This window comes from Mobula birostris, chromosome 2 (genome assembly GCF_030028105.1).
Source record: "Mobula birostris isolate sMobBir1 chromosome 2, sMobBir1.hap1, whole genome shotgun sequence".
Lineage (NCBI taxonomy): Eukaryota > Metazoa > Chordata > Chondrichthyes > Myliobatiformes > Myliobatidae > Mobula > Mobula birostris.
The window spans coordinates 16,434,055-16,455,978 of NC_092371.1; the positions used below are offsets into that span (position 1 = coordinate 16,434,055).

General features: G+C 56.8%; 1 protein-coding gene across 1 annotated transcript in view; it reads right to left on the reverse strand.

Moving 5' to 3' along the window:
* Window positions 1-236: 236 nt before the first annotated feature.
* LOC140184966 (thrombospondin type-1 domain-containing protein 4-like) overlaps window positions 237-21,924 on the reverse strand; it is an 80,720-nt gene continuing 59,032 nt past the window's right edge. Inside the window, 9 exon segments of the mRNA XM_072238209.1 lie at window positions 237-613; window positions 6,173-6,317; window positions 13,636-13,815; window positions 15,230-15,403; window positions 17,679-17,852; window positions 19,010-19,214; window positions 19,845-19,974; window positions 21,065-21,286; window positions 21,714-21,861. Of these exon segments, the coding sequence (XP_072094310.1) occupies window positions 450-613; window positions 6,173-6,317; window positions 13,636-13,815; window positions 15,230-15,403; window positions 17,679-17,852; window positions 19,010-19,214; window positions 19,845-19,974; window positions 21,065-21,286; window positions 21,714-21,861 (1,542 nt within the window). The 3' untranslated portion in view covers window positions 237-449.

Here is a 21,924-nt window from a genome sequence, read left to right on the forward strand (position 1 = left end):
AGGGGTGGCTGCCGAGGTTACTGAAACAGAGTGGAGAGCGTGGTGAGGGAGTCTGAAGAGAGGACGGTGAAGGGTGCGGAACTGAGAAGCCTGCAGAGAGGGAGGGCGCGATAAAGTCCGGAGGAAGTTGCCAGACTCCAGTGAAGACCGTTGCCCAGGACAAGGACCAGGGTGTGATGAACCGTTGCCCTGGAGAGAGCCTAGGGAAGGCCGGTGACCAAGAGCCGCAACCTCTGCCATTGAATATAATAAATAAATAAATAGTTTTGAGCACATTCCTGATCCGGGTGCTTGGTCTTATAGAGGAAGTATCATTGCGTCTGTTAGAGTTTAGCTGTGGTTATGCTGAAAGTTCGCTCACCCGAGGATGAGGCCAGGGATCGAGCAGACGAGTGGACAGATCTGGGTGAAATAAAGACCCGTGAGAAGTCTGGCCCCCGTCCGCGGGTTCAGGCACCCGCCCTGCGGCCCGCTGCTCTCGGTCGCTGGCCGTTCACTCGCCGCTCGGCATGGGTACACGAGGCACAGCACATCATCTTGTAGTAGGAATAGACACAGAGACGGGCCTGCACCACCAGTGCACAGTTGTAGTACGTGTCCTTGCAGCTGGCGTCTGCAGGAAAGCGAGGGGCAGTCAGGCAGGGAGGGGGCTACCTCATTCAAACTCTCTCCCCCCACCTCCCCAAATAACCCCCTCTCTGCATTCCACCTCCATCCCCTTCCCCCCACACCCACATCTACCCATTCCCCAACCCCTCTCACCTCTCTTCCATCACCTCACCTCCATTCCCTCCAGCCCTCCCACATCCCCTCTCCCCCACCCACACCATCTCCCCATCCCTCCTCCCCTTCCCCTTGGTGGGGAGTGTGGGGGTGGGGAGTGTGAGTGTGGGGAGTGTGACGGTGGGGGGAGTGTGAGAGTGGACAGTGTGAGAGTGGGGAGTAGGGGGAGGGTGGGGGTGGGGAGTGTGAGGGTGACGAGTGTGGGAAGGTGGGGAGTGTGAGGGTGGGGAGTGTGAGGGTGGGGGGAGTGAGGGTGGGGGGAGTGAGGGTGTGGGGAGTGAGGGTGTGGGGAGTGAGGGTGTGGGGAGTGTGAGAGTGGGGAGTGTGAGAGTGGGGAGTGTGAGAGTAGAGGGAGGGTGGGGGTGGGGAGTGTGAGGGTGAGGAGTGTGGGAAGGTGGGGAGTGAGAAGGTGGGGAGTGAGAAGGTGGGGAGTGAGAAGGTGGGGGGAGTGAGGGTGGGGAGTGTGAGTGTGGGGAGTGTGAATGCTGGAGGTGGGGACTGGAACTGAGGGAGGTGATGGGGTTAATGCTGGAGGTGGGTGGGCAGTGAGGGAGGTGATGGGCTTAATGCTGGAGGTGGGTGGGCAGTGAGGGAGGTGGGGGTTAATACTGGAGGTGGGCAGTGAGGGAGATGATGGGGTTAATACTGGAGGTGGGCAGTGAGGGAGGTGATGGGGTTAATACTGGAGGTGGGCAGTGAAGGAGGTGATGGGCTTAATGCTGGAGGTGGGTGGGCAGTGAGGGAGGTGATGGGGTTAATGCCGGAGGTGGGGTGGGCAGTGAGGGAGGTGACGGGGTTAATGTTCGAGGTGGGGACTGGCACTGAGGGAGGAGATGGAGTTAATACTGGAGGTGGGCAGTGAGGGTGGTGATGGGGTTAATGCTGGAGGTGGGGAGTGAGGGAGGTGATGGGGTTAATGCTGGAGGTGGGGACCCACTGTGAGGGAGGTGATGGGGTTAATGCTGGAGGTGGGTGGGCAGTGAGGGAGGTGATGCGGTTAAAGCTGGAGGTGGGTGGGCAGTGAGGGAGGTGATGGGATTAATGCTGGAGGTGGGCAGTGAGGGAGGTGATGGGGGTTAATGCTGGAGGTGGACAGTGAGGGAGGTGATGGGGGTTAATGCTGGAGGTGAGCAGTGAGGGAGATGATGGGGTTAATGCTGGAGGTGGGCAGTGAGGGAGGTGATGGGGGTTAATGCTGGAAGAGGGCTGAGCAGTGAGGGAGGTGATGGGGTTAATGCTGGAGGTGGGGTGGGCAGTGAGGGAGGTGATGGGGTTAATGCTGGAGGTGGGCAGTGAGGGAGGTGATGGGGGTTAATGCTGGAGGTGGGCAGTGAGGGAGGTGATGGGGTTAATGCTGGAGGTGGGGTGGGCAGTGAGGGAGGTGATGGAGGTTAATATTGGAGGTGGGTGGGCAGTGAGGGAGATGACGGGGTTAATGCTGGAGGTGGGGTGGGCAGTGAGGGAGATGATGGGGTTAATGCTGAAGGTGGGGTGCGTAGTGAGGGAGGTGATGGGGTTAATGCTGGAGGTGGGTGGGCAGTGAGGGAGATGATGGGCTTAATGCTGAAGGTGGGGTGCGTAGTGAGGGAGGTGATGGGGTTAATGCTGGAGGTGAGGTGGGCAGTGAGGGAGGTGATGGGGTTAATGCTGGAGGTGGGCTGGGCAGTGAGGGAGGTGATGGGCTAAATGAGGGAGGTGATGGGGTAAATGCTGGAGGTGGGCAGTGAGGGAGGTGATGGGTGTTAATGCTGGAGGTGGGCAGTGAGGGAGATGATGGGGTTAATGCTGGAGGTGGGCAGTGAGGGAGATGATGGGGTTAATGCTGGAGGTGGGCAGTGAGGGAGATGATGGGGTTAATGCTGAAGGTGGGGTGCGTAGTGAGGGAGGTGATGGGGTTAATGCTGGAGGTGAGGTGGGCAGTGAGGGAGGTGATGGAGGTTAATGCAGGAGGTGGGTGGGTAGTGAGGGAGGTGATGGGGTTAATGCTGGAGGTGGGCAGTGAGGGAGGTGATGGGGTTAATGCTGGAGGTGGGTGGGCAGTGAGGGTGATGATGGGGTTAATACTGGAGGTGGGCAGTGAGGGAGGTGATGGGGTTAATACTGGAGGTGGGCAGTGAGGGAGGTGATGGGCTTAATGCTGGAGGTGGGCAGTGAGGGAGGTGATGGGGTTAATACTGGAGGTGGGGACCGGCAGTGAGGGAGGTGATGGGGTTAATGCTGCAGGTGGGGTGGGCAGTGAGGGAGGTGATGGAGGCTAATATTGGAGGTGGGTGGGCAGTGAGGGAGATGATGGGGTTAATGCTGAAGGTGGGGTGCGTAGTGAGGGAGGTGATGGGGTTAATGCTGGAGGTGGACTGGGCAGTGAGGGAGGTGATGGGGTAAATGAGGGAGGTGATGGGGTAAATGCTGGAGGTGGGCAGTGAGGGAGGTGATGGGTGTTAATGCTGAAGGTGGGCAGTGAGGGAGATGATGGGGTTAATGCTGAAGGTGGGGTGCGTAGTGAGGGAGGTGATGGGGTTAATGCTGGAGGTGAGGTGGGCAGTGAGGGAGGTGATGGGGTTAATGCTGGAGGTGGGCTGGGCAGTGAGGGAGGTGATGGGGTAAATGCTGGAGGTGGGGTGGGCAGTGAGGGAGGTGATGGGGTAAATGCTGGAGGTGGGTGGGTAGTGAGGGAGGTGATGGGGTTAATGCTGGAGGTGGGTGGGCAGTGAGGGTGGTGATGGGGTTAATGCTGGAGGTGGGGTGGGCAGTGAGGGAGATAATGGGGTTAATGCTGGAGGTGGGCAGTGAGGGAGGTGATGGGCTTAATGCTGGAGGTGGGGTGGGCGGTGAGGGAGGTGATGGGGCTAATGCTGGAGGTGGGCAGTGAGGGAGGTGATGGGGTTAATGCTGGAGGTGGGCAGTGAGGGAGGTGATGGGTTAATACTGGAGGTAGGGACCGGCAGTGAGGGAGGTGATGGGGTTAATGCTGGAGGTGGGGTGGGCAGTGAGGGAGGTGATGGGGTTAATGCTGGAGGTGGGGACGGGCAGTGAGGGAGATGATGGGGTTAATGCTGAAGGTGGGGTGCATAGTGAGGGAGGTGATGGGGTTAATGCTGGAGGTGAGGTGGGCAGTGAGGGAGGTGATGGGGTTAATGCTGGAGGTGGGCAGTGAGGGAGGTGATGGGTTAATACTGGAGGGAGGTGATGGGGTTAATGCTGGAGGTGGGGTGGGCAGTGAGGGAGGTGATGGAGGTTAATATTGGAGGTGGGTGGGCAGTGAGGGAGATGATGGGGTTAATGCTGGAGGTGGGGACGGGCAGTGAGGGAGATGATGGGGTTAATGCTGAAGGTGGGGTGCATAGTGAGGGAGGTGATGGGGTTAATGCTGGAGGTGAGGTGGGCAGTGAGGGAGGTGATGGGTGTTAATGCCGGAGGTGGGCAGTGAGGGAGATGATGGGGTTAATGCTGGAGGTGGGCAGTGAGGGTGGTGATGGGGTTAATGTTCGAGGTCGGGACTGAAACTGAGGGAGGTGATGGGATTAATACTGGAGGTGGGCAGTGAGGGTGGTGATGGGGTTAATGCTGGAGGTGGGCAGTGAGGGAGGTGATGGGGTTAATGCTGGAGGTGGGCTGGGCAGTGAGGGAGGTGATGGGGTAAATGCTGGAGGTGGGGTGGGCAGTGAGGGAGGTGATGGGGTTTAATGCTGGAGGTAGGTGGGCAGTGAGGGAGGTGATGAGGTTAATACTGGAGGTGGGCAGTGAGGGAGGTGATGGGCTTAATACTGGAGGTGGGTGGGCAGTGAGGGAGGTGATGGGGTTAATACTGGAGGTGGGGTGGGCAGTGAGGGAGGTGATGGGGTTAATACTGGAGGTGGGGTGGGCCGTGAGGGAGGTGATGGGGTTAATACTGGAGGTGGGGTGGGCAGTGAGGGAGGTGATGGGGTTAATACTGGAGGTGGGCAGTGAGGGAAGTGATGGGGTTAATACTGGAGGTGGACAGTGAGGGAGGTGATGGGGTTAATACTGGAGGTGGGCAGTGAGGGAGGTGATGGGGTTAATACTGGAGGTGGGCAGTGAGGGAGGTGATGGGGTTAATACTGGAGGTGGGTAGTGAGGGAGGTGATGGGGTTAATACTGGAGGTGGACAGTGAGGGAGGTGATGGGGTTAATACTGGAGGTGGGCAGTGAGGGAGGTGATGGGGTTAATACTGGAGGTGGGCAGTGAGGGAGGTGATGGGGTTAATACTGGAGGTGGGCAGTGAGGGAGGTGATGGGGTTAATACTGGAGGTGGACAGTGAGGGAGGTGATGGGGTTAATACTGGAGGTGGGCAGTGAGGGAGGTGATGGGGTTAATACTGGAGGTGGGCAGTGAGGGAGGTGATGGGGTTAATACTGGAGGTGGGCAGTGAGGGAGGTGATGGGGTTAATACTGGAGGTGGGTAGTGAGGGAGGTGATGGGGTTAATACTGGAGGTGGACAGTGAGGGAGGTGATGGGGTTAATACTGGAGGTGGGCAGTGAGGGAGGTGATGGGGTTAATACTGGAGGTGGGCAGTGAGGGAGGTGATGGGGTTAATACTGGAGGTGGGCAGTGAGGGAGGTGATGGGGTTAATACTGGAGGTGGGCAGTGAGGGAGGTGATGGGGTTAATACTGGAGGTGGGCAGTGAGGGAGGTGATGGGGGTTAATGCTGGAGGTGGGCAGTGAGGGAGGTGATGGGGTTAATACTGGAGGTGGGTAGTGAGGGAGGTGATGGGGTTAATACTGGAGGTGGGCAGTGAGGGAGGTGATGGGGTTAATACTGGAGGTGGGCAGTGAGGGAGGTGATGGGGTTAATACTGGAGGTGGGTAGTGAGGGAGGTGATGGGGTTAATACTGGAGGTGGGCAGTGAGGGAGGTGATGGGGTTAATACTGGAGGTGGGCAGTGAGGGAGGTGATGGGGTTAATACTGGAGGTGGGCAGTGAGGGAGGTGATGGGGGTTAATGCTGGAGGTGGGCGGGCAGTGTGAAGATGCTGGGGGTTGCCGTGGAGACGGCTGTACTATGGGTGAAGGCTGGCACGAGTGTGAAGGCCTCAGGGTGCGTTAAGACCAGGAAGAGGGCCAAGAGCAGAGACGAGGCCCAGCCTAAGGGGCCGAGTGATCTACCCCCAGCAGTCTGCACCCGTCTGGAGGTCTCAGCAGGAAGGCTTGACCATCGGCAAACGACCAGTGATGACACTTCAGAAAGTGTCAGAGAAGTCAATGGATTGGGGGAGGTTGGGTCTTTGGTCATGGCAGAGGCTGGAATCATTGGTTGTCCCAACCATCAATCACACAAAGCCCCACTAATTACTAGGATCATGTTGCCCCCCCCCCCTCCGGCACTCCAGTTGTGCAGGGGACAGCTGGCCAGATGTTGACTCACCAAGTTCAGGCAGGCAGGGGTGAGTGTGACACACCCGCCGTTCCAGTGGCCTCTCCTGCTCCGGGCACCGGCTGCTCGGGTAACTGGCATCGTCCAGGCACCGCACCTCCCTCGTCTGCACTCCCCCCTGGCATGACTTGGAGCACTGCGGAACACAGGAGATAGCCATCAGTTCCCTCCCTCGGCACGACCCTCCCTCAGTATCACCCTGTTTTTATATAAACAAAACTACTAAAGTTTATTTACACAAGGATGCACAACATTAAGTATTTACTAGATAGTGAAATAAATTCAAATTAAAATGCGCTTATTACTATAAAACAGTCAATGTCCTGTGTGTGGGGGAGCGGGAGAACAGTACCATTGTGACCACATGCCCCTTCTCCCCGGACAGCCGGGCACAAACATATCTTTGGAAGAGGGGCAGGCAGTCGGCCCTGGCAGAGCCCTTGACTTTCTGCCCCCTAGACACGTGAATGGCCACCTTGGCCAGGCCCAGGGTCAAGCCCACCAGCAGATCCCCCTCATGACCCATCCTCCTCCAGACTGGGGGTCTGTATATCTGGAGCGCGGGGCTGAAGCCCAACCCAAACCTGAGAAGCAGCCCCTTCCGGTCATCAAACAAGGGCTACAAGCTCCCGTGTTCCAGAGAAGTCTCATGCCTGACTCCTCCCGGCCACAGAATGGACAGGTGGACAGGATGTCACTGAACCTGCTTAAAGTCCTATTGCACAGTGCTGCCCCATGCCACACCTTCCACCCCAAGTCCCCAATGTACAGAGGAAGGACCCTTGATATCCCCTGGTGCCAGATCAGAACACAGACCGCCACGGCGAGTCTGGGCGGCAGACAAGGGCGAGGAAGTGAACGATGAGCAGGAGCAGCCCATACAAGAATTGCCTTGGTGTGTCATGGAAAGAAGGGCACAGCGGGCACCCCGCGAAACGGTTCATGTTATGCGGGACCCTCTCCCGTCGAGGTATCCCGAGGCCTGGGTCCAGTGAGCCATTCCAGCTGACCAAGCATTCGCACAGCCAGGACATCCCCACACACCCCCGAGCCCCCTCGACGACCACCGTGATAGGATGGGGACCAGTTCCCCTCGCAGCCAGAGCACCGACCCCCACTAGCGCAGGGGCACCCTGCCTGGATGAGACTCAACCCCATACCCTCAACAGCCCCTGGTAAAAGCCAGGCAGATCGCTCAGCTGATGCTGTCTGCTGGATGCCCCGTGTCTTCCTGCAGGCGGTGTCCCCGGCGGGGAAAGAGTGCCGCCAGTACATGCCATCTCGGGGGTGGTCACCGTGCAGGTATCCCTGCAGGGTCAGAAGACTCAGGACTGCAGCAAGACCCAATGCTTCCAGTTGCCCCTGAGGAAGTCCACCAGCCTCTGCTGGGTCCTGGAGACAAAAGCCGTGGGTGGGACTAAAGTAACCAGCCGGTACCATATCATGGAGGCTGAGTTATTACCAGTGCCCTAACCCGGTATAAGATTGCACGAAGGAGCCCTGACCTGCATCCCAGCCGGGCAGAGATATCTGTCTCCGTCCTGCCAGTTCACCAGTCAAGCCTCCCTGCCGATCTTAGGTAGAGGAGGTGCATGGTGCCTCACACATAGGGTCTCAACCCCACAGGTAGGGAGTCCAGCTGCCACTGACCCACCAAGAGGCCTGCAAACTCCTCCCAGTTGACCCTTGCAGAGGACGCGGCCCAGGAGATCACGTCTTCTGCAAGTCAGCTGGGTGAATGACCACGGGGAGAATGTTGTCGGCGTAAGCTGAGAGAACGACCTCCGTGTCTGGTTCACATAGAACCAAACCAGTTCACCTCTTACGGAGAAAGCACAGGAATGGCTCCCCGCAAAGAGAGTACATCCGCGCTGATATGGCTCCCCGCAAAGAGAGTACATCCCCGATGCAACACCCCCCCCCCCAAAGCACAGGGGCACCGTCAAGGACCCGTTCACCTTCACTAGGCACTCCACAGCAATGAACAACAGTCAGATACAGGCCACAAAGTGTGGCCCAAATCCTGACTCTTGCACAGTCCCAAGAAGGTACTGGTGGTCCACCCTGTCAAACACCTTCTCCTGGTCGAGGGAGAGAAAGGCGACTGACAGACCAGCTTCTCTGCGCTTGTAAATCAAATTCCAAATGAGCTGGATACTGTCCTGGGACCGTGTAGAACTGATCAGGGTGGACAACTTGAGCCGGCACAGACCCCAGACAGCTGGCCATTGCCCGGGCAAAGATGTCATACCCTGCTCTGAAGAAAGGCACTGGGCGCCAATACCTTAGGCAATGGAGATCCCTATTCTTTGGCAGCAGGGTTGAAACTGCTCTGCACCAAGGCAGGGGCATCTCTCCCATCGCAATGTCCTCCCCCGATACCCCTGCACATTCAGCCCCTAGGATGACCCTGGAGGTCCGGAGGAATTCAACAAACCGTCCAGTCTAGGAGACTGCCTCTCTACAGCACAGGTCAGCTCCTCCTAAGATACCAGAGCATCTGGCTGGCTAACCCTTGGCGAGTCCTCCCACAGAGCCCTGCGGCAACTTCACTTCACGGGTCCGGTGAGAATGGAGCCTCATAAAAGGAATGGGCTTCTGTAATAATTCTCATCGGATCCGTGACGCAGGAGCCAGCAACTCCTCGAGCTGCCTGCGGACACCACTTCTCTTCTCGAGAGAGAAGAAGGGTGAGGCATGGTCTGGATCCAGCAGCATCTGGACCCGCGGCCTCACACAAGAACCTCGGGGCCTCTGAAGCTGTAGGTACTTCAGCGCCTCCTTCTTCCTCTGGTACACATCCCGGCGGGGTGGATTATCCATGGGTCGGCCCTAGCCGGGACTCCAAGTCGATCAGCTCCTTCTCAAGCTGATTGATCCAGAGACCACCGCTTAGTCAACTCACCAGCATACTCCTGGCAGAACAGCCTTGCCCACATCCCACCAGAGTCTCGGGGAAGGGAAAATCCCATTCTTCCTGCCAAGTCCTCCAAATCTGATGGAACAATCGCAGAACCAGCCGTCCCCCAGCAGCCGGTTGTTGAAAATGCCAGAGTGCGGACCCCACCCATGCAGGCAGTGCATGGCGCTCTGCCCACACCGGGTGCTGGTCCAAGCACGCAACCGGACACATGGAGGCAGCCAACACCCGGGAGACATGTGCCCTTGGAGATGTATAGTTGATCGACCTGTGAGCCTCCAGCCCCTCTGTATCCCCTTGAGAAAGCACAGAGGTCAGAGTAAAGACTCCGCCAGACTTCGACCAAGTCAGAGGATACAACCAACTCCCTTAACTTTCTTACCGATGCTCGACTATTCTGCGGACCAGCGCAATCCCTCTCCGAGAATGCAATTGAAATCACCTCCCAGGATAATGCACTCGCAGTGATCTATGGATCCCAACAACATGGACACATTTTGGAACTGGAGTGCCTGCATGGGGCTGGGGCTGAGCACAGGAGATACACATTCACAAAATCCATCAGTGCACCAACCTGGCACAGAGTGAGGTGACGCAGATGGCTTGGCACGAGTTTCACGAGATCAATAGATCTGGGGTTGAGAGGGTGAACAGCTTTAAGTTCCTCGGCACAAACATCACCGAGGATCTCACATGGTCTGTACATATTGGCTGTGTGCCGAAAAAGGCACAACCATGCCTCTTTCACCTCAGACGGTTGAGTAAGTTTGGCATGGGCCCCCAAATCCTAAGGACTTTCTACAGGGGCACAATTGAGAGCATCCTGACTGGCTGCATCACTGCCTGGTACGGGAACTGTACTTCCCTCAATCGCAGGACTCTGCAGAGAGTGCTGCAGACCGCCCAGCGCATCTGTAGATGTGAACTTCCCACTATTCAGGATACTTACAGTGACAGGTGCATAAAAAGGGCCTGAAGGATCATTGGGGACCCGAGTCACCCCAACCACAAACTGTTCCAGCTGCTACCATCCGGGAAACGGTACCGCAGCATAAAAGCCAGGACCAACAGGCTCCAGGACAGCTTCCTCTGCCAGGCCATCAGACTGATTAATGCTGTTACAATTGTATTTCTATGTTATATTGACTTTCCTGTTGTACATACTATTTATTATAAATTACCTTAAATTGCACATTGCACATTTAGATGGAGGCGTAATGTAAAGATTTTTACTCCTCTTGTATATGAAGGATGTAAGTAACAAAGTCAATTCAATTCAATTCAGCCTGCAATATGTCAGGCTGGAAAAAAAGGGCTCAACAAGATGACCACCCTGCAGGACCCCACCTCGCCATCCCAGGAGCCAGGAGGATTCATCTCCTGGAATGGTGCAGGTTTCCTGCTAGAAGCTCACTGTATATCTCCCATCCCAGAGGACAGAGAGATGATGGAATCTGCGAAGAGCCCTCCTACTGCCATGGACGCAACACTTAACTTCTTGACGCATCTTATTGAGACCCCTCACCGGAGCCCGAGGAAGGAGCTGAGCTCTCCTTCGAGCCGTCTCCCATCTTCACCCTGCAACCCTTCTCCAGGGACTCCAGGAGTCTCTTAAATTGGCCTCTCCTTACGGGCCACTTCAGCTCCCTTTCTCTTCTTTGGGAGGACAGGGCGAATAGAATGAACGGCCCCTTACGAAACCCGACCATCGGCCAGTGACCAACTCGGCCTTGGAAGCTTCCCTCCAGTAGTTCCTCACAAACTGCCGGATCTCCTCCACAGAGCTGGGCTGTGTGACTCAGTGCTGGGGTTGAGGAAGTCTGTCATCTCTGCTTGAAAAGGGTCCTCCTGTGTGCCTGTGCCTGTGGCGGGGTCCTCCTCCGTCCCACAGTCTCGTCACCCCTCCAAGCAGTCACCGTCTACACCCAACGTGTCCACCTCAGTCCTTGCCATGACCCCATCACGGGCACTACCCCATCCCCAGGACTATCGACAGAAGGAGGCCCTGCCTCGCCTGGGTCCAGAGTCCCTCCCAGGACCAGGATGCGGGCTCGCTGTGCCTTGCCCATCTCCACACCCTTGTCATACTCCCCAGGATCAGCACTAGGAGAGTCTCCTCCCTCCTCACCCTTTGGGACACACTCCCTCTCATTAGCTGCGCGGGACGGCAGTCCAGGGCTTGCTCTGGTGCCTCTCCTGGACTAAATACTCCACAGCAGAACACTTGCCCTCGACTGAGGCAACAATCTGGAAACTAATCCCACAGGCGACCCCTGTTCTTCAGGGCTTCACCCCTCCCCAGGGAATACGCATCCTGAGTGCACTAGGAGAGTCTCAAACAAAGGCAAGTCTGTCTCCCCACACGGCCCCTCGGCAGTGGTACCACTCACCAGCCTGGAGGGCACATGTTCTGGAGATAGGGTTGCCAACTGTCCCGTATTAGCCAGGACATCCAATATATTGGTCTAAATTGGTTTGTCCCATACGGGACTGCCCTTGTCCCATATTTCCCCCACTAAGGTAGAGCGTTCCTATGAAACCGTTCGTAAGCCGAAATGGTGTAAAGCGAAGAAGAAATTACTATTAACTTATATGGGCAAAATTTTTGAGCATTCCCAGACCCAAAAAATAACCTACCAAATCATACCAAATAACACTAACATACAGTAAAAGCCGGAATGATATAATACCCAGCCTATATAAAGTAGAAATAATGTATGTACAGTGTAGTTTCACTTAACAGAATGGGAAGATTAAGCCAAAATCGATTTGTAGAAAAAAAATCGGCACATACACGCATGCGCACGTCACACAGGTGCCCGCGCAAGGCTTCATGGTCATGGTAGTCCTTCTCGGGGTAAACGCAAGTGTCCCATATTTGACTGCTACTTTTGTCCCTTATTTGGGAGTGAGAAAGTTGGCAACCTTATCTGGAGATGCCACTCTAGCAGAGGGCCCCTGTACAACAGGCCTATCCTGCAGCTCCGAGGGGACATATTTCACACATACAGCCTTTACCGGCCGTAAATCCTCCTCCTCTTGTGACCCTGCTCTCGGGGCTCAGGGGATCTATCCCTCTGTCCATCGTTTCAGGTCGCAGATAAGCTGAGGTGTGCTGACCTCCATTTCAGAGGTGCCCTCAGTTCCGGGCACCACTTCCCCAGGATATTAGGAGCCACAGGCCCCTCCGGGCTCAGTTCACTCCTTCTCCGAGGGAGAAGCCTTCAGATGCTTTTTCTTCGCCTACCTGTCCTCCAACTGAACCTAGCCCTCACCGTTATCTGACAGCGGGAGAGGGGGGAGGCCCAGCAGTGTCATCCTGTGCCTCCGAGGCAGAGTTGGCAGCCTGACGGTTCGGGCAATTCTTTCAAATATGCCCAAGCCCTCCACAGGAATGGCCCCACGGGATGATATAATAATATCTCTCGACGTGTGCCCGAACCCGCCCCTCGGCCTCCCCACCCCGCTCCAGCCGCATAAGCAGACAGCGCTGAAATGAGAATCGGTGCTTGTAACCCTGCGGAGGTGCCCTGTACTGTACCGGGGTTATCTGGGATTGCAGATCACCGGTGGAGCACAGGTAGGGGAAGAGGGCTTCATCGGGGATATGTGGGTGGACGTCTGAGACTACTACCACCTGCATGAGGGTGGGGGCAACACCAGCTCCATCTACATAAAAACCCTCCCCACCTTTAACCCCTGACTCAGGGCCAAAAACACACCCCACGCCAACCTCACATAGAAAATAGTCTTCCCACTCGAAACCGCTGACGCAACAATGGCTTCCCTCACAGTCTCCACCATGGTTTTATGGCGACACAGCACACTGTACAACATCCTTTAAAGTCAGTCATTTGAACGGGTGGCTCCTCTTCGCGAGCTGCAATTCCTGACCCCGCGGCCTCCGCGTACGATGGATCTGCAAACCACCCTGGCGCGGTCAAGTTCAACACCACCGCCGGGGTATTACACAGTCCAGACCAGCGGAACACCAGCAAACAGTCAAAACGAAACAGATCAGAGACGAGACGGACGGGATGGGATGGGACAGGATGGGACGGGAGAGGAAAAGGAAGTCGATAGGCAGGGGAAGTCAGTGCACTACTAAAAGCCTCAACACTGCGTGCACCAGTGGGAATAAAGGTGTCTCCCTGGGCCAGCCCATCCTTCGTCAACCGCTACGAAGACCAAAGTCCTCCTCGCCCAGTCGCCCGGACTAGGCACTCCGAACGGGAGAGGGTTTCCGCTGTCACAAATGGAATAAACCCACCCTTGCTCCCAGCAGAGTTAGACTCCAATCTTAGGCAATCCTCCAGTCACACCCGACTGAAGAGACGCAGACTGAAAAATTTCCCCAAACAGAATCCTTCCAGGAAAAGAAACTGCTTCAGTCCGCTACCCAGACGATACTCCACACTCTCAAAGTCCCCTGGCAGTCTCCAAACCTGTTCTTGGTGATACTTGCAGCAATTTTTCAGCTTTAGGAGAGAGAGCCCCAACGGATCCCCAACGAGAGAGCCTCCCTCGTACTCACCTCACCCCAGCCGGTGGTGAACCAGCGGGCTCCGCAGGGTCCGGCACTGCACGGCTGCACCGTGGCCGGTTTGTTCAGGTGGGCACAGTCCGACGGCTGCATCACCATGAAATCACTCCCCGACTTGGTGACACAGATCAGGTCCCGGCTCTGTGTTCCATTCCCACACTCCACAGCGCACTGCAGGAAGGACCACAAGGAGTGTCAAACCCATCTCTTTTACCCCTTTTCCCCGTCTCTGTGACACCCCCCCCCTCGGTTTTTACACCCCTCCCAATTTGTGTAACCCCCTCTGATAGTTATATCACCCTCTGTCTCCGTAACCCCCTCTGGCCCCTACACCCCTCCCCATCTCTGTGACACCCCTCTCCATCTCTGTGACCCTCTCTGACCCCTATGCCCCTCCCCATCTCTGTGACACCCCTTCCCATCTCTGTGACCCCTCTCTAACCCCTACACCCGTCCCCATCTCTGTGACCCCCCTCTAATCCCTACACCCCTCCCCATCTCTGTGACCCCTCTCTAACCCCTACACCCCTCCCCATCTCTGTGACCCCTCTCTAACCCCTACACCCCTCCCCATCTCTGTGACACCCCTCCCCATCTCTGTGACCCTCTCTGACCCCTACACCCCTCCCCATCTCTGTGACCCTCTGACCCCTACACCCCTTCCCATCTCTGTGATGTTCTCTGACCCCTACGCCCCTCCCCATCTCTGTAACCCCCTCAGCCCCTGCACCTTTCCCCATCTCTGTGATCCTCTCTGACCCCTACACCCCTCTCCATCTCTGTGACCTTCTCTGACCCCCACACCCCTCCCCATCTCTGTGACCCTCTCTGACACCTACACCCCTCCCCATCTGTGACCCTCTCTGGTCCCTACACCCCTCCCCATCTGTGACCCTCTCTGGTCCCTACACCCCTCCCCATCTCTGTGACCCTCTGACCCCTACACCCCTCCCCATCTCTGTGACCCTCTCTGGTCCCTACACCCCTCCCCATCTGTGACCCTTTCTGGTCCCTACACCCCTCCCCATCTCTGTAACACCCCTCCCATCTCTGTGACCCTCTCTGACCCCTACACCCCTCCCCATCTCTGTGACCCTCTCTGACCCCTATGCCCCTCCCCATCTCTGTGACCCCTCTCTAACCCCTACACCCCTCCCCATCTCTGTGACACCCCTCCCCATCTCTGTGACCCTCTCTGACCCCTACACCCCTCCCCATCTCTGTGACCCTCTGACCCCTACACTCCTTCCCATCTCTGTGACGTTCTCTGACCCCTACACCCCTCCCCATCTCTGTAACCCCCTCTGGCCCCCGCACCTTTCCCCATCTGTGACCCTCTCTGACCCCTACACCCCTCCCCATCTGTGACCCTCTCTGACCCCTACACCTCTCCTCATCTCTGTGACACCCCTCCCATCTCTGTGACCACTACAAATCCAAAACCACTCCTCAACCGCCCCCGCCCCAGCAATGCCCTGGGCTGTATCCCCCTGCTTCAAGACAGTAGAAACGTCCCCCTCCCTTCCACCTCTCCCTGTCCCTGGGTTGGGGGGGGGGGGGAAACATTCCCCCTTTCTGCACCCACCTGGCCCCAGGGGCTGGTGAACCAGCGGACCTGGCTGTGGCAGTTCTCGCGGGTGCACGCCCGGGTGTCGGTGGGCCGCGGGCCCTCGCAGTTCCCTGGCTTCTGCTCCTTCACACCGTCGGCCAAGCACAGCACCGTCCGTTTCTGCACACCGACCCCACATGCCACCGAGCACTGAAAAAGACCAACTGGGGTGTTACTCCTATTTCCTCATTGAGATACAGTGTGGAACAGGCCTTTCCAGCCCTTCGAGACACGTTGCCTAGCAATGCCCGATTTAACCCTAACTTCATCCTGGGACAATTTGGAATGACCAATTAAGGTACAGACCTGTGCATCTTTAGACTGCGGGAGGAGACCAGGGCACCCAGAAGAAACCTTTGTGGTCATGGGGAGAACGTACAAACTCCTTAAAGGCAGCCGTGAAATCATCATCATAGCTTGTCACACCAGACAGCCAGCCACTCTAGTCTCGTTTGGTTGATACTGAGCAGGTCAGTGTCAGCTAAATCAGGTGAGAGTGGGCAGTTGCGCAGAATGTGTTCAATGTTCTGCACCCTTTCACCACACTCACAGGATCCACTGGTCTTTAAACCCCACTTCACTATATTGTCTCCCATCCTACAGAGTGCACCCCTTCCGTCTGTCAAGCAGTGCCCCGTCTGGCAACATTTCTGTGGGGTCTTGCACTGTATTGTTCGGTGGGGTTCTGGCTTCTGTTTGTTGCCAGAGGTCAATCCTGTATCACTCACAACACGCTGGAGGAACTCAGCAGGTCAGGCAGTGTCACGAAGGGTTCCGACCCGAAACGTCGACCGATCTTTTCCACGGATGCTGCCCGACCTGCTGAGTTCCTCCAGCGTGTTGTGAGTGTTGCTTTGACCCCAGCATCTGCAGAGTATTTTGTGGTCAATCCTGTACGTCTGGGGGGATGTTCCGTGCGGTAGTTCCTCCATTGTGGCAAAGCTTTTCCTTGATTTTAGCTGGTTGGAAACTGGCACAAGATGATGTAGTGGGTGCCGTGGATCCGAGTTCTGTTTACCTTTTTCAATTTTTATTGTAGTGTGTCTTCGGATCTCTGGGGCAGCAATGCCTGCAAGTCTGTAAATGATGTTCGTGGGTGTGGGGCAGTGAAATTGAACTCTGAAATCCAGCACCTAAACCGTAAGTGTTGGGCTAACCACCATGCTACCGTGGGGGGTAGGGGGGAACACTGGGAAGTGTGAGGAGTTGGTGGGTGAGGTAGGGAATGCTGGGAAGTGTGAGGAGTTGGCGTGTGAGTTAGGGAATACTGGGAAGTGTGAGGAGTTGGTGGGTGAGGTAGGGAATGCTGGGAAGTGTGAGGAGTTGGCGTAGGTAGGGAATGCTGGGAAGTGTGAGGAGTTGGCGTAGGTAGGGAATGCTGGGAAGTGTGAGGAGTTGGCGTAGGTAAGGAATGCTGGGAAGTGTCTGAAGTTGGTGGGTGAGGTAGGGAATGCTGGGAAGTGTGAGGAGTTGGCATGAGGTAAGGAATGCTGGGAAGTGTGAGGAGTTGGTGGGTGAGGTAGGGAACGCTGGGGTGTCTGAAGTTGGCGGGTGAGGTAGGGAATGCTGGGAAGTGTGAGGAGTTGGCGTAGGTAAGGAATGCTGGGAAGTGTGAGGAGTTGGCGTAGGTAAGGAATGCTGGGAAGTGTGAGGAGTTGGCGGGTGAGGTAAGGAATGCTGGGAAGTGTCTGAAGTTGGCGGGTGAGGTAGGGAATGCTGGGAAGTGTGAGGAGTTGGCGTAGGTAAGGAATGCTGGGAAGCGTGAGGAGTTAGCGTGTGAGTTAGGGAATGCTGGGAAGTGTGAGGAGTTGGTGGGTGAGGTAGGGAATGCTGGGAAGTGTGAGGAGTTGGCGTAGGTAAGGAATGCTGGGAAGTGTGAGGAGTTGGTGGGTGAGGTAGGGAACGCTGGGGTGTCTGAAGTTGGCGGGTGAGGAAGGGTAAGAGCACCTGGCAAACACTGGGGTCGTGGGGTGTCCTGAGGAACAGAGGGACCTCAGTATACAAGCCTCAGGAGATAAGCACAGATGGTGAGGCAGACATACAGGATACCTGCTTTAAACAATCTAAAACAACGCTTGAGAACCCAGATGCAGATACTGAGGGAAGTGGAGGAGACCTTCACAGCAGTCAGGGGTCACCTGGATGAACACTTGACTCACCAGGACAGGGAATGTCATGGATTGGCTACATGAGGAGGGTTTAGTGCAGTGGGTCAGCAGGGATGTGACGGGCTGAAGGGATGTGCAAAAATCCTGAGGGTCCAAACTTTGCAGTGGAGACTGAGCCTACCCTCACCAGGCAATGGTTTATGGGGAAGATCATCCCTGATGGGTGGAGGGGAGAAACAGGGTCAGCAGACAGCCCACACCACACTCCCCCCCAACGGCTCCACCCCACATACCACACACCCCCCCAAGCCACGTACCTGGCTGCCCCAGTTGGTGTGGAACCAGGCGCTGACACAGGGACCCATGTCGCAGGCCTCGCTCTCTGTAGGTTTCTGCTTCCCACTGCACTCGTCCTCACCCACCACGTCGCCCTGGTTACTGACACAACGGATACGCCGTCTTCGCTGTCCGACACCACAGGGCACAGAGCACTGGCAACAAGGAGGCAGCGTTAACCACAGGTAAGCACCAAGGGACAGGACAGACCACACCGGGAGCACTGTGCACACTTCCCGTCTCCATTTCCCTGGGTCAGATCCACACCAGGAGCACCGTACACAGTTCCTCTATCCCTTTTCCTGGGTCAGATCCACACTGGGAGCACCGTGCACAGTTCCCGTCTCCATATCCCTGGATCAGACCCACACCGGGAACACTGTGTGCAGTTCCCATCTCCGTATCCCTCGATCAGACCCACACCGGGAGTATCATGAACGGTTCCCAACTCTGTGTCCCCGAATCAGAGGAGGAGGTTGCAGAGAAAGGAAGGATGAAGGGGCTGAAGGGGTTAAAGAGATTGGGATGGGAGTAGAGGCCGGAGGTGAGGAGGAATATAGGGGCTGAAGGGTCAGGGAGGGAGGGCTGTAGGGGCCGGAGTGTGGAGTCACAGACGAGGAGCGGTGCAGGGGCCGATGTGGGGAGGGAGTCAGTCAGCAGGTGGTATAGTGACCACAGGGGGATTACGAGACTGGGAGGGAGTAGGGGCCAGAGAGGTAGGCGCTGGACTGAATTGCATAGACAGGGGTGGGGGGGTGTAAGAACTGGAGGGGGTTACAGAGACGGGGTGGGGTTTGTAGGAACTGGAGGGGGTTACTGAGATAGGTGGAGGTGTAGGAACTGGAGGGGGTTACAGAGACAGGGTGGGGGTGTTCGAACTGGAGGAGCTTACAGAGATGGGGTGGGGTTGTAGGAACTGGAGGGCGTTACAGAGCCGGGGAGGGGGTGTCGGAACTGGAGGGGGTGTAGGAGCAGGAGCAGGTTACAGAGACGAGGTGGGGGTGTAGGTGCTGGAGGGGGTTACAGAGATAGGGGTGGGGGTGTAGGAACTGGAGGGGGTGTAGGTGCTGGAGGGGATTACAGAGACGAGGTGGGGTTGTAGGAACTGGAGGGGGTTACAGAGATGAGGTGGGGGTGTAGGTGCCGGAGGGGGTTACAGAGATGGGGATGGGGGTGTAGGAACTGGAGGGGGTGTAGGTGCTGGAGGGGGTTACAGAGACGAGGTGGGGGTGTAAGAACTAGAAGGGGTGACAGATACAAGGACGGGTGTCGGGACCGGAGGGAGGTAGATGCTCTGTCTCAGAGGACTCACCGATTCCCAGTCGGTCTGTATCTGCCAGTGGGTACACGCACGGTTCTGGCACGGCTGGGTTGCGTTGGGCTTGTCCAGGTCCCGGCACCGGTGGGGGTGAACGGCCACCGTCCGGTTGGCGTACGACTGTCGACAGAGAACCTGGCGATGCTGCGTCCCCGCTCCACATGTGCGGCTGCACTCTGACCAGCCTCCGACACTCCAACTGGGGATGGCCAGGCAGACAGACAGACAGACAGACAGACACACAGAGACAGGGACACACAGTCATACACAGGCACACACACAGACAGAAACACAAACACACATACACACACAGACACACACACACAGAGACACAAACACAACAGTCATACACACACACACACAGAAATACACACAAACACAGTCATACACACACAAACACACACACAGTCATAAACACACAGACACATAAACACACAGACATATGCAAAGGCAGACACACACACACACACACACACACACAAATAGCCCAGTCAGTGAGAGGTCAGAGATAACTGTTCCTACACACAATCTCACCACCAAGTTCCGTCACCCCTCATGGCCCGGGGTCTACAAGAAGTGACAGAGACGTACATGCCCCCCTACAATCCCAGGGATCTGTTATTCTCCACGTAGACCCCCAAACCGCTGGGCGATCTCCCAGCCAGTATCCCACTCCTGGGATCCGTTCTGAAGGGTACTGCAGTGTGTTGTAGTTCGCTGCTCCCACGAGCTGACGTTGATGGGGACAGCGGGCGGGAGGGAGGGGGCAACGTAACGAAGTTCTGTGTATGTGTGCGGGACGCTGTGCGGGTGTGGGAGGGCTACTCACAACGCAGGGCAGGGCTGAGTGTTACACAGCTGCTCCACCCTGTCAGGCTTTGTCGCCCTGTCACACAGCGTGTCGTCCACCACCTCCTGCGTGCTGATGCTCACACAACTGTAGACCGGCAACCGGACGCCTGCGGGCAGACAAGGTTGGGGCAGGGGGTGAGGACGGGGTCCTGGCTTCCCGCACCCTCCCCCGAACCCACAGGCTGCAGCCCCCACCCTTCGCCCCCTCCTCCTCCTCTCCAAAGGGGATCTGACCAGCTCCTCGCTGATGCTGTACCCAGCCCGGGGCACCGGGGCCGGAGACCTCGCTGGAGGAGACTCGTACGTGGTAAAGCAACACAGCAGGGCGCAGACAGCTAGTTACGGCCCTATTACAGCGCGGGGCGTCGTGACGTTGGAGTTCAATCCCGCTGCTGTCTGCAAGGGGTTTGTACGTGGTCGCAAGGGTCTCCTCCAGGTGCTCTGGTTTTGTCCGCCAGACCAAAGGTGGACCAATTAGTAGGTTAATTGGACAAGGTCACTGTGATGAGACTGGTGTTAAATACGGTAAGTGATTGCTGGATAGCACAGCTCACTGGGCCAGAAAGGCCTGTTCCACACAGTATCTCTAATTAAATAAAGGAATGGCTGGGCTGACCTTACAGCGGCACAGCAGCGTAACGCTGTCATGCCGCCAGTGATCAGCGTTCAAGTCCAGCGGTTTGCTACGTTCTCCCCACAACCGAAGGGGTTTCCTCCGGGTGCTCCGCCTTCCTCCCACAGTCCAAAGACGTTCTTGGTTAGGGCAAGCTACGTAGGGCATACCAGAAGAGTGGCGACACTTGCGGGCAGTGCCAAGCACGTCCTCAGACTGCATCGGTCACTGGCGCAAACAGCGCACGCTACTGGATGTTTCAAACAGAGCGAATCTTTCATCAGCAAAGCCCGCCCCTCGGCTCAGCTGAGGACAGGACAGTTCCCTCACCTCAATCAACATCTAAAACTCGACACCACCCAGGATACACCCCCACCCTCTCCCTCACTCACCCACTTTTATTCTAGTCCTGTCAAAATGAATGCCAATGCAATCCCTTGGGTCTCAGGACCATGGGAGTGGGAGGAAGACTCTTCCTTCCCCCCCCCCCCATAACCTTTCTCCTCCTACATTCCCACATTTCAACACACCCCTCCCACTGCACTCCAAATTTCAGCACCGATATCATTTCCCCCAGCGCTAACCTTTCCCACAGGTGACTGAGCACTCGGTTGAACTCAGAGACTTCCAGTGATAGCCAGGCTGGGCCCTGGTGGGATCTTCCTGTGCAGGCGAGTGGTAGACCTGGAGACGGCGATCTCGCTGCGCCCCGCGGACTCTGGGGGAGTGGACGCTCGGCTGGTGGCTCAGGGTGGGCCCGCTGCCCAAGGCTGACACCTCTCTCCGATCCACCGGTGTCCAGGATCCTACAGTGAGGTAGGGAGGAGGTGAGTGGAAACAGAGAGGGGGTGGGCTCTAGGACCACTCGGAACACATTGCCAAGCAGCAAGGATGCAACCTGCATTCCCATAGCACCAGGCGGTGAAGACACAGCCTCCCCCACAGTGTGGCCCTCCCCCAATATCGCCCCTCCCTTGGTGCTGCCTCTTTCTCAGCGTGACCCTCCTCCAACATTGCCCCTCCCTCAATATCACCCCTCCGTCAGTGCAGCCTTCCCCCAATATCACCCCTCCCCCGGTGCTACGCCTTCCTCAGTGCGGTCCTCCCCAATACCGCCCCTCCCTCGGTACCGTCCCCCCCCACGGCCCTGTGTGACCCTCTCTGTGTTCCCAGGAGTCCGAGTGCGCTCTGAGGAAACAGGCAGGCCCCTTGCGGCCTGTTTCAGGTACTCACCGTAGCCACGATGGGGAGGCAGGGGATTCTGCACCGAGGGTAGGGGATTCTGCACCAAGGGTAGGGGATTCTGCACCGAGGGCACCGGATTTTCCACGGGAAGAATAAATTGGTAATGAATCCCAGGATTGTCCTGCTGAAAGATCATCTGGAAAAGAGGCAGGGATTCGGAGAATTAAAACTGGAATGTGGCAAGACTCCAGAAACCACA